At 43.8% G+C, this 14,947-nt stretch overlaps 1 protein-coding gene across 2 annotated transcripts in view; it reads right to left on the reverse strand.

Moving 5' to 3' along the window:
* Nucleotides 1-14,947, reverse strand: part of Tulp4 (TUB like protein 4) — a 180,847-nt gene that overhangs the window by 19,456 nt on the left and 146,444 nt on the right. For both annotated transcript variants that reach the window (XM_057756029.1, XM_057756036.1), the window contains exons 8-10: nt 11,361-11,585; nt 10,108-10,342; nt 640-784 (exon numbers count right to left, since the gene is read on the reverse strand). In XM_057756029.1, the coding sequence (XP_057612012.1) occupies nt 640-784; nt 10,108-10,342; nt 11,361-11,585 (605 nt within the window). The remainder of the gene's footprint in view (nt 1-639; nt 785-10,107; nt 10,343-11,360; nt 11,586-14,947) is intronic.

The raw sequence follows: 14,947 nt of genomic DNA on the forward strand, positions 1-14,947 counted from the left end.
TGACAGCAAGAGGAGGAAGATAATGCTCTTCCAGATGGTGACACCAGCTCTTCTGCTTTCAGACAGCGTTACAGACACAGAACTTGGCATTCTCTTCAACACAACATGTTTACTACAAAACATTGTTTTGTGAAACAGGAAGGGAAAACAAACACCCTGGGAAGCAAAGGCTGTTCTAAGTCACCTATCCTCAGTGACCTAGGAAGATCTAGTAAAGTCTTGAGACCTTAGCATATGTCCTTCCTATCCCGGAGGAGAAAGGAGGGAAGGAGGGAAGGAAGGAAGGAGGGAGGGAGGGAGGGAGGGAGGGAGGGAGGGAGGGAGGGAGGGAGGGAGGGAGGGAGGGCGGGAGGGCGGGCAGGCAGGCAGTAATTATTCCAGACAGAATCGTGCAGAATGAAGAAGGATGAGAAATAAAAAGCCAAGTTGATCTTGTTGCTGGGCAAGTGTGAACTTCCTTTCCTTCCTCTTCTCAACATAGTCAGGTTCATTTCGACAGAAAAGGTTCTAGAATTGTGCATCAGTCTAGACCTAAGAGACTTCAGAATGCTTATTACAATCAGTTTCAATGGAACTCTGTTTCCAGAACCACCAAGTCATGCCACATTGGAGGCGTAACAAAGAGATGCATACTGTTACCTTGGAAGTTTAGGCGATTTGCTAGCTCTGGAAATTTTGGGAGACTTCTTGGCAGCCCAATCATCACTCAGTTCAATGTCACTGGAGTCCGAGCAGTTGCAGCTGTCAATCACAGTAGAAATAAAGCTGTTTCCATAGATCTCATCTGTAAGAAACCAATTATCAGGTGTAAGCAGTTCTTACTGCTACATAGGATAGGCTGACTTTATTGGCTTCCTCATTATGACGGAGGTTGAAATAGAAAACAGTCCTTTTCCTTATACATTTTATGCTCTTTTCTAAGTAGAAGTAGACAATTTCTACAACTGTTCTTAAAAATGGGTGATATTTCAGTGTCCCAGAAATATACAAAGCTGTTCATTATGTCAAAAGCTGAAAATAAAAAATTTACAATTGAGTCTCAGAACACTGAGGTGACTACCTACTTAGGCTTGTGCCAACTTTCAACTAGACTAGAAAACTAGGCTGAGGGCTTGGCCACAGACTTACTGGAACCTGCGTCTGACCTGGGAAGGCCTGACCAATCCAGGGCTGCAGGAACTACCATCTTGCCGAGTTGAGTTCATGGCAAGGTCTCTGGGCAGATCTGTCTAGAATAATTCTGAAACTGCCATAGGCTGTCTAGGGCCTGAAGATTCCAGCTAGTACAGTTGACCTTGTCAGAGAATTGAAAGGGAGACTCTGGGCAGTGAGGACTTACTCTATGGATATTTCATATGGAAGCCACTGCTGGTAACCTTGCTAGTTGGCCAGCAGAAGGAATATTAGATGCCCAAAGCAGAGGGTAAGACGGAAGGCAGAGTGGGCCAAGCAAGTAGACGCCCCACCACCAGAAGTCTCTTGCTCATTCCACCACCCCACACTCTCAAATTTCTTCTATTTGCCACCCAATCCCCAGTTTCACTTCATACCCCCTTTAACGTTAGTACCCATTCTTCAAAATTTGTTGTGCTCACAAAATTTCATGCTCCGAAGAGCCTCAGCAAGTAATCAAATTGCAACATTCAAAAATAATTAAATAATTCAGAGGAAATGATGTGATGCCAACATTTAAAACAGATGCTGACATTTCAAAGGATGAGTTTGTTAACTCAAGCTTATCACTGAGTTTCTGAGGGGTAACAGGTGAGCAGGAGCCTCTCTGTAACAGAAAGAGTTTTGCCTGTAACTAAAAAAGACATCAGTGCCCTGTCCGTGTCACTTGTAACCCTGTTTTAAAGCTATTTACCAAAGCAGAGGAACATACCTTGTATCTAGCAAGCCACAGGGCTGTGTCAGAACCTGGCCACATGAAAAGGTCTAGTTCACACACAATGAACAGTGCTTTCTATGATTTTAATGTACTAGTCACTGGACCAAAGGACGCTTAGCCATGACTCCAACCAGAGGCAGGCTCAAAGAATGGCTGTGTGTGTGTGTGTGTGTGTGTGTGTGTGTGTGTGTGTGTGAACTACACTTAGGGAAATAAGTCACACATCACTCACCCATATTCCTCAACCTGTCAGAGTCTCTGTCCCTAATTTTATTTCTCTTGTGCTCATAACTACTTTTCAACTGTATCTCCCCAGCTATTAGGTAAGCCACACAGGAATAAAAGCTGACTGTCATGCCTGCTATGGGATTTGGTGAAGCTTACAGAAAGGATAAATACGGTTAAACCACATGTTTCCAGAAATTCTGTAGCATTAATTCATCATGTAAGCTGTGACACAAACATCCAAGGTGTGGAGAAATGTGAACTGGAGTTGGTCTTTGAGAAACCAAAGACAACCAAAATATGCAACCTGAATTAGGTGCTTGGGCAGACAGCCCAGTCAGTAAAGTGCTAGGCTGCAAACATGAGGACCTAAGTTTGACCCCTAGCACCCAAGTAAGAGGCGAGGTGTGCTATGTGTGTGCAATCCCAGCCCTGGGAAGGCAGAGACAGGATGATCCCTGGGGTTCCGTAGCCAGACAATTTGATCTAATTGGCAAGCACCAGATTTCAGTGAGAGAAGGTTGTCTCCAAAGCCAAGGTGGACAGATGGTTCCTGAGGGATACCTCTGCTTTTCACATGCATGAGCACACATATGTACCCTCCAAAACAATCTTCTCCAAAACTTATTTTAAAGAAGGGGGGAAGACTTAACTGGGGAGGGGGATTTTCAGGTGAGAGGGTAAAAAAGAGGGAAAATGGGGGGAGGGGACAAACAAAACCAGGGATATTTTAAAAAGTCACAAGGAAACCTACTATTTTCTAAGCTTTCTATATATCTATATATAATTGGAATTACCTCCAACAAATGGGAATCTGCTTTGCTGGGCTCCCCACACCTCTTACTTCCTGGTTTTCCAATTGTTAAGACTGTCTACCATATGGTAGTCCTACTTGTCACCTACTTATCAAACATAATTTGTCTGGTTTCGTAGTCGCACCCACTTCTGATTTACCTGACATTTAGATAAGGCACTGGACTTCAGAGTTGGTGCAGAAATAACTTGACGGCTTTCCACTGGGAATAGCTGTGTTTTGCATGGGCAGATACCTAAATTTTGGACAGCCCATGTGAAGAATGTCATGAATCTGAATTGTGTCCCCTCAAAGTTCTACTTGCCATGCATCTTTATTTGGAGGCAAGATTTTTAAGGGATAATTAAGGTTTAATAAGGTCTTAAGGCTGGAGTCCTAACCACACAGAATTGGGACTGGTGAATTTAGAATAAGAAGAGATGTCTCAATGTGGGCACTCTGAGGAAAGGCTGTGTAAGTGTAGCAAGAAGGCAGTCCTCTTCATTAATAATATCCACAACAGCACAAAAAATGGCATTAGTGCTTACTCTACCTGTTGATTATTTAAAATAGTTAAATAATAAGTACGTTTAAAACGTAAAGACTTTGGGGAACAAACCTTACAAAAATAAAATGATACCCGTGTAGGAAAGGATCACAATAAAAACTATGTTTCTACAAAATACAGAATTGATAAAAACTAGCTTTAAAAGCTGAATAATCAATTTTATATAGTATTATTTTTTATCAAAGCCTGACCAAGAGTTTCTTTGCCATTTTAATTCAGTATTTCTCAGGGAGGTGTTCACAGTGCCTAACCACTGTCTGCTGATGAAAACTGAGCCTTTACTAAAGGCTGAGAGTATCAGTATCAGGAGAATACCAGAGTCCAGTTTCAGTTCTTAGTGTTTTCACAATGCCTCAGTATGTCAGCTCTTCAGTCTTCCTAATCCATGGACTGAAGTTCTCCTTTCCCTTCAGAATTTCATGTGAGTATAATACATTTTGATAATATAAATTCTTCATTCCCTCCAACTTCTACTGGTCCTAATCTCAAATTCATGTACCACACACACACCCTTTCCCTGGGTGTGTGTGTGTGTGTGTATATATATATAGATATATATATATATACATACATACACATATATCCCTATGTTCAGTTAGAGCTGTCCATAAACATGTGGATGCAGACGAGCCTCTTGAACATGAGTAACCTACCAAGCAGCTCACCCCTAAAAACACAAACACGGGGCCTAGAAAGTTCGCTCGGTGGCTAAGAGCACTTTTGCTATTGCTGAGGACTTGGGTTTAATTCCCACCACCCACATTGTAGTTTGAAATTATCCGTAACTTTAGTTCTAGGTGATCCAACCACTTTTCTGACCTCTATGGGCACTAGGCACCCACATGGTTCACATGCATACATACAGTTAAAACACTCATACACATAAAATAAATAAATTTAAACAAAATTTTAAAAAGACAATGGATGTTCTCTCCTGTAGAAGTTGTCAACTGCCTTTAGCTCCTTAACTCAGGATGGAGCCTTTTGAACCTGTCACTGTCCATACAAAAAATATTGATTTGTATGGTAGACAGGATAGTTCGGTGACTCCTAGATTTTTCTGTCCCCTCTTCCACAATGTTCTCTAAGTCCTGATATAGAAGTTGTTTATAGATGTACAGAGGGATAGGCACTTGTGCTGGTTGGTCTCTGTGAACTTGACACAAACCTGGGAAGAATGAATCTTAACTGTCCATCAGACTGCCTGCAGCAAGCCTGTAGTGCACTTTTCTGATTAATGACTGACAGAGGTGGGCTCCCATCCCATCCCATAGAAAGTTCTGGTACTTGAGTTGTATAAGCCAGATGAACAAGCCATGGGAAGCAAGCCAGGAAACAGCACTCCCCTGTGGCCTCTGCCTCAGTCCCTGCCTCTAGGTGTCTTCCCCAATTTCTCTTCATAATGAACTGTGTGGGGACATCTAAGCTGAAATGAACCCTTTCCTCTCTTCTTAGTAAACTATTTTATTGCTGGAAAGAAACACCATGACTGAAGCAACTTATAAAGGAAGGGGCTTAATTGGAGGCTTGCTTATAGTTTCAGAGGGGTAACCCATCACCGTCACAGTGGGGAGCATGGTGGCAGGCAGGCAGGGTACTGAAGCAGTAGCTGAGAGCTCTACATCTGTATTCAAAGGCAGCAAGTGAGGAGAGAGACAGAGAGACAGAAAGAGACATGCCCTCCTTCAACAAGGTCCTAACCGCTTAACCCTTCACAAACAGTTCCACTAACTAGGGACCAAGCACCCAAACCTATGGGGCCATTCTCATTCAAACCACCACACTCGCACAGATGTTTTCAGTCATGGTCTTTTTGCCACAGCAGGACAAACACTAGGGATACCACCACCCCACAGCCACTTATTCTTTACATGCTGACAAGCTGTTGTTCTCTTATATCTCCAATCACTGCAAAAATAAACTTCTCTGAGGAGGAGTGAGAGCTGAACTATGCTGTGAGTCTAAGCATAAACATTTAGAAGGCAGTTGAATACTGTATAAATTCAACCAAACAGCAGTAGTGAGTTCTCTAAGGTCTAGCACCTCGCCAGCCCCAGGTTCCTGGTGAAGTTTACAATACCAAATCTGTGTTTCTTCCTCCTGAGCAAGCCTCAAGTCCAATCAGGCACCTATTATTGGTTACCTCCAAGACGTTAGTGCCATGTGTTGGCATATCTTGAGGGGCCAGTTGTTACTGTTAATTGCAGGATTTACAGCCACCCTTGGTTGCTTGCACAGCACCTAATACCATGTACAATGGCCATCAGGGACATGTTTGCAAATCAGCATCAGCTTGAGTTCTGCAAGTCCTGTTACTGAAGTGTGTGGTGTCTTCAGCAATACGGTCTTGCCCTTAAGTTCTGGCAGGCAAACAAGAACAACAGCAACTGGGGAGTCTCTCGGAACCCCATCCAGACTAACTACTTGAAGGGAGGTGCCCAAGTCTAGTGCTGGGGTTTTATGTTAGATTTCAAGCATTGAGAGTAATCCTCTTAGTTTGGTATCCTTTCCTAAGGCCCCCTTGGAATTCAGCATCATCCTGACAGTTGCAGGTGTGGATGCTGTTCTCAAGGCTGTCACTAAGGTCCAGGTGGAGTCTGTTGACAACAAAGAAGCAGCCTGCTGGTCTCTGAATCACCTCTGAGAGCATTTCTGACTTCTTGAAGGCAGGGTAAACCACAAGCCAATACTGCTAACTATCTTGACTGGTGAATCCCCATTTCATTCATCAAAGTCCCTTTAGCTCAAATTGGCAGTGTCTCTCTACTTTTATAAACTTCTTCATAGGAAATGACAGCCCTGCCATGGCTCTAGCTTTCTCTTTCAAATGTGTTTTTTTATTTCTCACAATACGAAAAGGGTGGGAATTTTTAAAAATCTTCAAATTCTTGATCCCAAAGGGTTAAAAATGACTTTCTGAGGTGACTTCATTCCTTTAGTCCACTACTATCAACAGTCCAGAGGAAACAGGTCACTTCTTCAACCATCTAATGACAACTGTCCTCAGTAAAATATCATCATATCAAAGTCCCCCTTCCACACAACATAGGGCACACTCTGGCCAAATTCCTTGCATTCTGTAACAGCTTTTTCTTTGGCTTTCAACGACATGCTTATTTACCCAGTACTTGAACATCTCCATTTCCATTCTCTGTGTATTTTTTGCAGTAGCAGACATACCCACCTCAGTTTCAGAATATACTCATCAAGGGTCTTTCCACCAGAAACTGGTTTAGACCATTATGGAGGCTTAGACGCTCCAGGATGAAGATGTCACCACAGATGGTTTCTGAGGTGAGTTTTTTTAGGCTTGTAGATTGTAGCCAGACTCTTCAGTGTTCAGAGTCCCTTCCCATAATGTGTGTGTTTAGAAAAACTGCTCTATCCCCTTTTTAATTTTAAAAATTGTATTATTTTATGTGTATGTGTGAGGGCATGTGTATGTCATGGTGTGCCCGTGGAGGTCAGAGGAAAATGGGAGGGAGTCAGTTCTTTTTTTTTACAGTGTAGTGTTCCAAGGGATCACACTCAAGTTGCCAGGCTTGGAGGCAGGCAGCCTCACTTCCTGAGTTATTTGCTGGTGCTCTCCCACCTTCTTCTTATGAGGACACAATCCTTTAACCTAATAAATTACTTAAACTTAATTATCTCTTTTAAACTCTATGTCTCAGTAGAAGACTGTAAGTTTAGTCTATGAAAGGCCGTGAGTTTTATCCCCAGCATCTCCTGCCCCCAAAGATCTCTTTTTGAAAATCTGTAGACAGTGTATTTGTGTAAGTACATGTGCACATGGGTATGTAGAAGCCTGAAACTCACCAAATAGGGAAGACTGGCCAATCAGTTAGCCTTAGGGATCAGTCTGTCTTGGCTTCCCTATCACTGGGACTACAAGTATGCTTGATCACGCCTGGCTCTGTGTGTGTGTTTGTGTGTGTGTGTAGTTATTTCTGAGGATCAAATTCAGGTTTTAATGACTGAATTTTCTAGCCTTCCCAAATTTCTGAATTTTCACTAAAATTTTCTGGGACTCATATTACACAGTATAAAAATACACACTAGTTACACACTTACACACACGTACACGTACACACACACACACACACACACACAGAGTCTCCTGAATCCCAGGATGGCCTTGAATTGGCTATGCAGACAAGGATGACTCAACTCTTCAGATCCTCCTAGTTTTCATTCTGAAATGTGAGGATTACAGACACTAGGCCTGGTTTATGGGGTCACTGAACTCAGGGTTTTGTGTGTGTTGGACAAGCACAATTTCTAGCCCCACCATGGTAATTCTAACTCTCAAGACACTTGGTGAAAATTTCTAGCAGTAAATCACAACATTAAGTGCATAAAAATCTTCCACGGGAGCCAGGCAGTGGTGGCACACACCTTTAATCCCAGGACTCAGGAGGCAGGCAAATCTCTGTGAGTTCGAGGCCAGCCTGGTCTAAGAGAACTAGTTCCCAGGACAGGCTCCAAAGCTACAGAGAAACCCTGTCTCAAAAAACAAAACAAAACAAAAAACCTCCCAAGGAACCCAGGTCCCACAGCAGACTTCAACAGTTATTATAAGAGTGAGTTTAGGACTTACAGTTAAATACACCTATCAGATGGTCCAAGGGCCATATCTTGAGAAATAACGCTGTGCAGCCTAGGAAGGGTTAACTAGCTTTTCGTGATGAGACAGTCCTGGCTTTTCAAAGTTACAAATCACCTCCATCCTCTGAGCTACTTTATAAATACCATTTATTTGCCAATTAGTCATACTGTGCCTTGTGACACGGCTTCTATTTCTGTCATGAGGTGTTTGAATCTGATGAACTTTTCAAGCGCTTAAACTGTCTTGTGCTCTAGCAGGGTTCACAGGGGCTCAAGTATCATATAAAGTGGGCACTGACTTGGTGTCATATTATTTACTTTATAACTTTTAATTATGAAATTATTAAGATGAGGCTGGGCGGTGGTGGAGCATGCTTTTAATCCCAGCACTTGGGAGGCAAAGGCAGGTGGATCTCTGTGAGTTGGAGGCCAGCTTGGTCTATAGAGCGAGTTCCAAGATAGGCACCAAAGCTACACAGAGAAACCCTGTCTTGGAAAAAAAAATTATAAAATACTTCATTTCTCAAAGAAGTGTTAGCAACTGAGCAGTCTGTATTTGGATTGAGCTGGCAGTATGAACACGAAAGAAAATCAGTCAGGATGCAAGTAAGTCTCGTCTTGGGAGACTGCAGACCCTTCTGCACAGGAATTCAGACACATGGGGGAGAAAAACAAGCCCTTCACCCAAGAGACCTTAATATTCAGTCTCAGCCTGAGTTCTTAGAGCTGTGCCTCGTGAAGGGATGCAGAGTGAGAGGGACGCAGGCTCTGAGGTTCCTGGCCCCTCCCTGCACCCTCCATCAGTCCACTACCCCTTCTGTACCTTCTGACTGTGTGCCCTCGACTCTTCTACTTGTCCCTCTTCTCTTGGTACTAGCTGATCATGCAGGTCAAAAGTCAGGACTAATGATGAACAAATGCCTTTGCAAACTTTATTTATTTATTTTTTTTTGACTTTTGATTTTATATGGGAGCACTAGTAGAGAACGCTGCCATGGATGCTGTGACAATGTCCAACCAACATGGTTGTAAATACTGGCAGTGCCAAGGGAGGCTTAGGGTGAAGAAGACCACTTGCTTTAGGAATTAGGGAGACCTTGCTTCAGAGACACAACTGGAACAGCGAATTGGCACTAGCAAGTGGCGAATATTAACTAAATGAAACAAATCCAATGTAAACAATCTTGTCTCAAGGCCTGGCACTTTGGAATATAAAGATGACCCATTCCCTCCTCCAGGGCAAGCAGGATCCTGGGAATGATGACTGCAGTGTGCCAAGCAGGACACTGACAGGAGATGGACACCGAGGTCAATGCTGTGTGCTCCGTGGCTGTGTTCACAGGGAGGTGGCAGAGTCTGTAAGCTACAGGTATAGCAGGTGAATGGACATTTGGCTGCAACTAATTGGCAGAAAGCCCCACAGTTCCTTCCTGGGGGGTCTCAGCCTGGGATCCTGAGGAGAGGCCCCTTTAGCTTGTCTAAGCACTGTTGCCCAAGGGGACTTCTACAAGAACAGAATGTTGTTTCATGCTGGAACTAATGGATCAGAAAGAAACTTTCACTAGAACCTAACTGAAAGCAAAACAGTGCAAGAGAGGCAAAAGCATAAGGCTGAGGTGGATTGAAGGTTTGAAAAGCTGGATTCTGACACCCTTCTGGGAAGGCAGGGACTTAATGTTTCTATTTCCCCAGTACTCCATTAAGGTACTCAATGGACGCTACACCCAGTGACTATGAGAGGGTCTACACTCAGTGCCAGAGGACTACACCAGCAGCTTTCCTTGGCACGGGAGCAGATGCTTGCTCACCCTGATACCCATGGAATGCTGTGAAAACCTCCCAACAACGGCATTTAGACAACTGCCCACTTAGGTGGGAATCAGGAAATGGAGCACATATGAGAATATTCACACTAGCCAGCATGAGAGCATGTCTCAGAAACAGGTATTCTCAGTGCATGGCTCTAAGAGTGTGATATTCCACACCACAAAAGAAGGGTTGCAGTCCCTGCAGCAAGGGACCCACCTGATTTGCTGTCTGTCCGAGGGTCCATGATGACAAACTCTGGCCGCAGCTTGCTGATGCGCCTCCCTTTGAGAATGGGCACGAGTCCTCCCAGGTATTCAAGGTAGAGTGTGTAGCAAGGCCCACCGACCTCTGGGTCATCTTCTGTACGCTTCATGGTGCAGTGCAGCCGCTCATTGCCAGCTGAGGGGTAGCTGACAAAGTCTCGCATATTGTTGGGGTCTGGAATTGGGGGCTAGAGGCAAGACAGAGGCAGAAAAAGCAGATCTGGGATTCCAGAAAGTACAGAGCAGACTACTGGCTTCTGTCACAGCTACTCTTGCAGAGTAGAGGCCATGCAGAGGTCAACTCTCTGCTGTAGAATGGTGATTCAGAACTGTGAGGTTTCTAAACAACAAATAAGCTGGAGTCCCATGCTGGACAATGAACTGCAACAACTGGTGACAGCATGGACATCTATTCTTTCTGATTTAATACACGAGTTGAGAACTGCTGATAAACTATCGATATTGTAAGGTAATTTAGATAAGAGAACCATGAGACTCTAAAACTCTGGTTCACTAGGAGAAGAGTGATCAGTAAGTCTACCTAGAGACAGAATATGGAAAGGTCCTAGGGTATAAAGGTATAGTCACAGAAAGCTTCATGTGAACAGAGACTGACAGATCTATTTCACATGTTGCCTCTATAGAGGTATTTTCTGGGTGGTAGTCTGTATAGGAGATGGCTGGGAGCTGCACTATATGGGAGGCACACTTAGCACAGTGGGAGGAACACAAGCCTGAGAACTGGTCTGAGACCAATCCTGACTAGTCTCATAACTAGCTACATAACAAGCTACTTCCTTGATATGAATTTGTTTCCTGATTTATCAAGTGGAAACAATGATTTTAGAGTTTGTGGGAAGTCAAGACTAAACAAAACAGGTCTTCATGAAGTACTTGGTATACTGTCAGGTACTAAGTAAACTGCCCCTTTGATCATCAGGATGACACACTAATCAAGCTGGCCATGAGAAAGGAAGCCAGTCACATAGAGCAAACCTCACGGGGACACTAATAAGAAGGCCAGCCAGGCAGGCTGCAGACAAAATAAGGACATGCTGGTTTCTGCAAAGCAAATGCAGCCAGCCCCAGGCAATCTCATGGGGAAACACAGAACCTCTGTGCCACCTCTGCTAGCTCCAGTAGCTCTCCAGTCTCTGGTAGAAAGGCTAGGAGGAAAGAAGAAGGGAAAGGGTGGGAAGACTCTACCTTGATGGTGGGGATGAAGGCAGTGGACAGGTAGGAACAGAGTCGAGGAGGCAAGGTCAGCTTGCTGACATCCTTATCTTCTCGAAGGGTGCTGGCAATGGCCTGCTGGCACAGCAGCTGGAGGCTGGACACTCGGTGTTCTACACGAACCACGTACAGGGCTGGTCCTGAGGCCATAAGCAGCCGGGAGTCACGATGGCCCCAACAGATGGATATGATGGGGCGCTGCCGGGAAAAGAGGTGGATCAGTTATTGTTCCAGCAAAATTAAGTCATTTGACAGTTTGGAAGAATTTTTTTGTTTTGTTTTGTTTAAAGCATAGCAGAGAATATTAGCTCTGTATGAACTGGTTTCTAAGAGCAGGGGCAACGGTCTCAGGGCACACTCACCTATACTTCTTACCATAGTGCTGATCATTTGGATCCTCAAAGTACCCAGTGATGTGCCAATGAATTAGAAGGTGATGAAGAGGTAAATCACACGACCTTTTTTCCAATCAATTTTCCCCCAAAACAGAACTTCAAGGTCAAATTAACAATGTATGTGGGGCTCACAGTCCTGAAACCTGGGACTAATCACAGCTCTAAGCCGTCTACATTTTGAGTCAAATAGGAATGCTGTGAAGATTTAAGAGAAGGTAGAATCATGGTCTTTTGGGACCCATTAAGGCTACAACTCAGGAATTAGGTCACTGCTCTTCTCAACTATCCTCAAAGCAATGGGCCAGGAATGGCAAGCAGACTTCTCTTCGGAAAAGAGAGAGTTGGGGAAGCAGAGTTCCTAGGGAAGACTCTCGGGGTTTATAAGGATCTTCTCTGAAAACTCAAGCTGCAATCCGAATATGCATATGTTATAAACTTCTCGTACTGAAATAAATCTCAAACTCAAGATTATTATCTAAGTACAAGTATTACATAACCTGAGCAAGGCAGAAAGAGATGAAGGGCTGTGACAGAGAAACTGAGATTTGTTCATGCTGATCCATGCAGATAGAGTGCTAATTTAATGAGGTCTCTAGGGGTTTCAGAGATCACAAGTGGAGTGTCAGATCTTTTATATGAATGACAGATAGGAACACTTCAGTGGCAAACATCAAGATAAAAGGAACACATTAAGACAATTCCTTAAAATAGCCCCTAAGGTCAGCTAATCCTGGTTTCAGGTTCAAAGCAAAATGCAAGGCTGAAGATATTTATCTTGTACATTTATCCACGAGGCTGGATCACAGCTCCCCAACCAAAGATGATCATGCATTTGTTAGCTATGGATCCAAGAATTCAAATCTGAGGACTTCTAGAGCATTTCAAGCTATGCTTCTACAATGAGATGATTCCACAGAGGGTGGACTACTGGAACCCTTCAGCAAGGCATGATCACTGATACAGCAGACCAACTGTGTGTGTGTGTGTGTGTGTGTGTGTGTGTGTGTGTGTGTATGTGTGTGATCATTAACTTCTGCAGCTACAAATTAGGGTATAGGCTCTAGTAGCACCAGACTTTTATTTACTTAGTTGGTGGTGTCGGGGAGTCGTGCTATGGAGGCACACAATGACTGAACTAAATAAATCCCCAGCCCTCAGGCTTCTTTTTAAAGACACCTGCTTACCCTTTACCTTTGCACCCTATACCCGGCATAGCATTCCTAACTTGGTGCTTAAGTCATGAGACCCAGTCCTCTACTTGTACAACCTGACACACCTGCCGTCTTTCCTGCAGTTTCCACTCCTTTTCTGATAGATGAATGGATCTGCCAGGCCAGCAGTACAGGGACTGCAGAAGGCAGACTCCTGCCCTCTCTCCTCCTAGTTCTGCTTTCCATGGAACTATTTCTGTATAATGGCTGATTATATTCAGATATAAAGTTATTCTAAACACGTATCTCTTTTCTTTATACCAGGAATTTACACTACTAATCCAGACTTTCAGCTAACTGTGAAGTTTCAATCGCCATCCATTTTAACAAAGGAAGCACATCTTCAGACCCCACTATAGTCACAATAAGTACTCCTGTCAACTGTCTCAGTCCTCTCAACTGTTACACGGGAACTCCTGGTCCTGTTAAAACCTGAGGACAGAGCAATCAAGAGGGCTAGGCAATTAGTTCCAGCTAATAAATGGGAGAACTACAACTCTTGGCCCAACCCAATAAATAGTGCTTACAAGTGGCCACCTCTCCTAAGTACTGGTGTCCCGATACAACAGACAGTCTTAAGAATGTGTACTGCCTCACTCAGAAAATCAGCTACCTGTCATTTTGTCGGTTATGAAACCCCATTCTCTCCCTAGTCCATTTAGGTCAAGGCTATTTTACTGAAGAAACAAAAACAACAAAACATGTTTACAGAAGAGATGACAGGACAGGAGAGACAGGCTTCAGACAGCACTGACAATGAGCTAGTTTTGCATGGCAGGAAAGAATCCACAGGCTGGGTGGGATACAAGCAAGAATGCACCACCAAGGAGGATGAGCAGATGAACAGGAGAAAGCAGGACTTCTGCACAGTAAGGGAAGATGGTGTTGCTTCAAGCTGGGCATCAAAGGGAAAGTCAGAAAATCAAGGAAAATGTGGCCCTTGGCTTGAAGAAAGTAAGACAGTAAAGTAATAAATACATGCCGAAGGCATTCCACACTATAAGAGCTTAAGGAAAAGAAGGTCATAAAGCTTTGGGCAAATTTAAAAGAGCATGTTATCTAGTAGGTGTTAGGGATAGATTTCTTTGAATTGAGAAAGCCGAGCAAGACATTCTCTATCCAGAGAACAGAATGCTGGGCAGACATGTATTCAAAGACAGAATCATGAGATATGTCTCAAGCTGAATTTGCAAATATTCAATTAAGCACAGAAGTCTTAGAAATACTGAAAAACTTCCCATCTTCTCCTGCCTGCCTGCCTGCTATGCACACATTTGAATGTGTCCCCAGATGCTGAATTAACCCTCAAAGTTAAATGACATGGCTGTTATTTGGACGTAAGATCTTTGAGGGACCTGGGATTAGAACTGGTCATGAAGTGAGGCTGCAGGAAGGCATTGGCTTACTAAGAGGGGAAGAGACTCCAGCTGCTGTGCTTGTTCTGTCTTGTGTGGTGCCCTCTGCCATATTTTGATGACATCAAGGCCCGCACCATATACTACACTGACCCTCCTAACTCCTCATACCAGGTATCAGTATTTCTGACTCTAGGAAGGGGAAGGAAACAGCACCACTGGCTCTGCTTTAAAGCTCCCGGCTTCCATGTGAATTTCCTCTCAGTTTACTTTGCTCCCAAGGGCTCCTGTATTCTACTTCCATCTGTGCTTTTTAATCTACCTCCCCAGTCTGTCAGGGAGCCAGTCGGAAGCTGTCTCATGGCTCCTGCTACACTCTCTTCCCTGTGCATGTCTTCCAGGCTGACCACGTTGCTCCAAGCTCAGTGTCTACCTTGACTGGGGTCTTGCATATTTCTTCTTTTTCTGCCGCAAGGTCTTATTAGTTGCTTATGAACAAACACATCTGTTTCATGTTACCTCCCATTCCTTATCTTCTTTGCATGCTTTGTCACTTTAAACAGTTAAAGTTCAAATATTTTACTGTACTTCAAAAAAAA

Source organism: Chionomys nivalis, chromosome 2 (genome assembly GCF_950005125.1).
Source record: "Chionomys nivalis chromosome 2, mChiNiv1.1, whole genome shotgun sequence".
NCBI lineage: Eukaryota > Metazoa > Chordata > Mammalia > Rodentia > Cricetidae > Chionomys > Chionomys nivalis.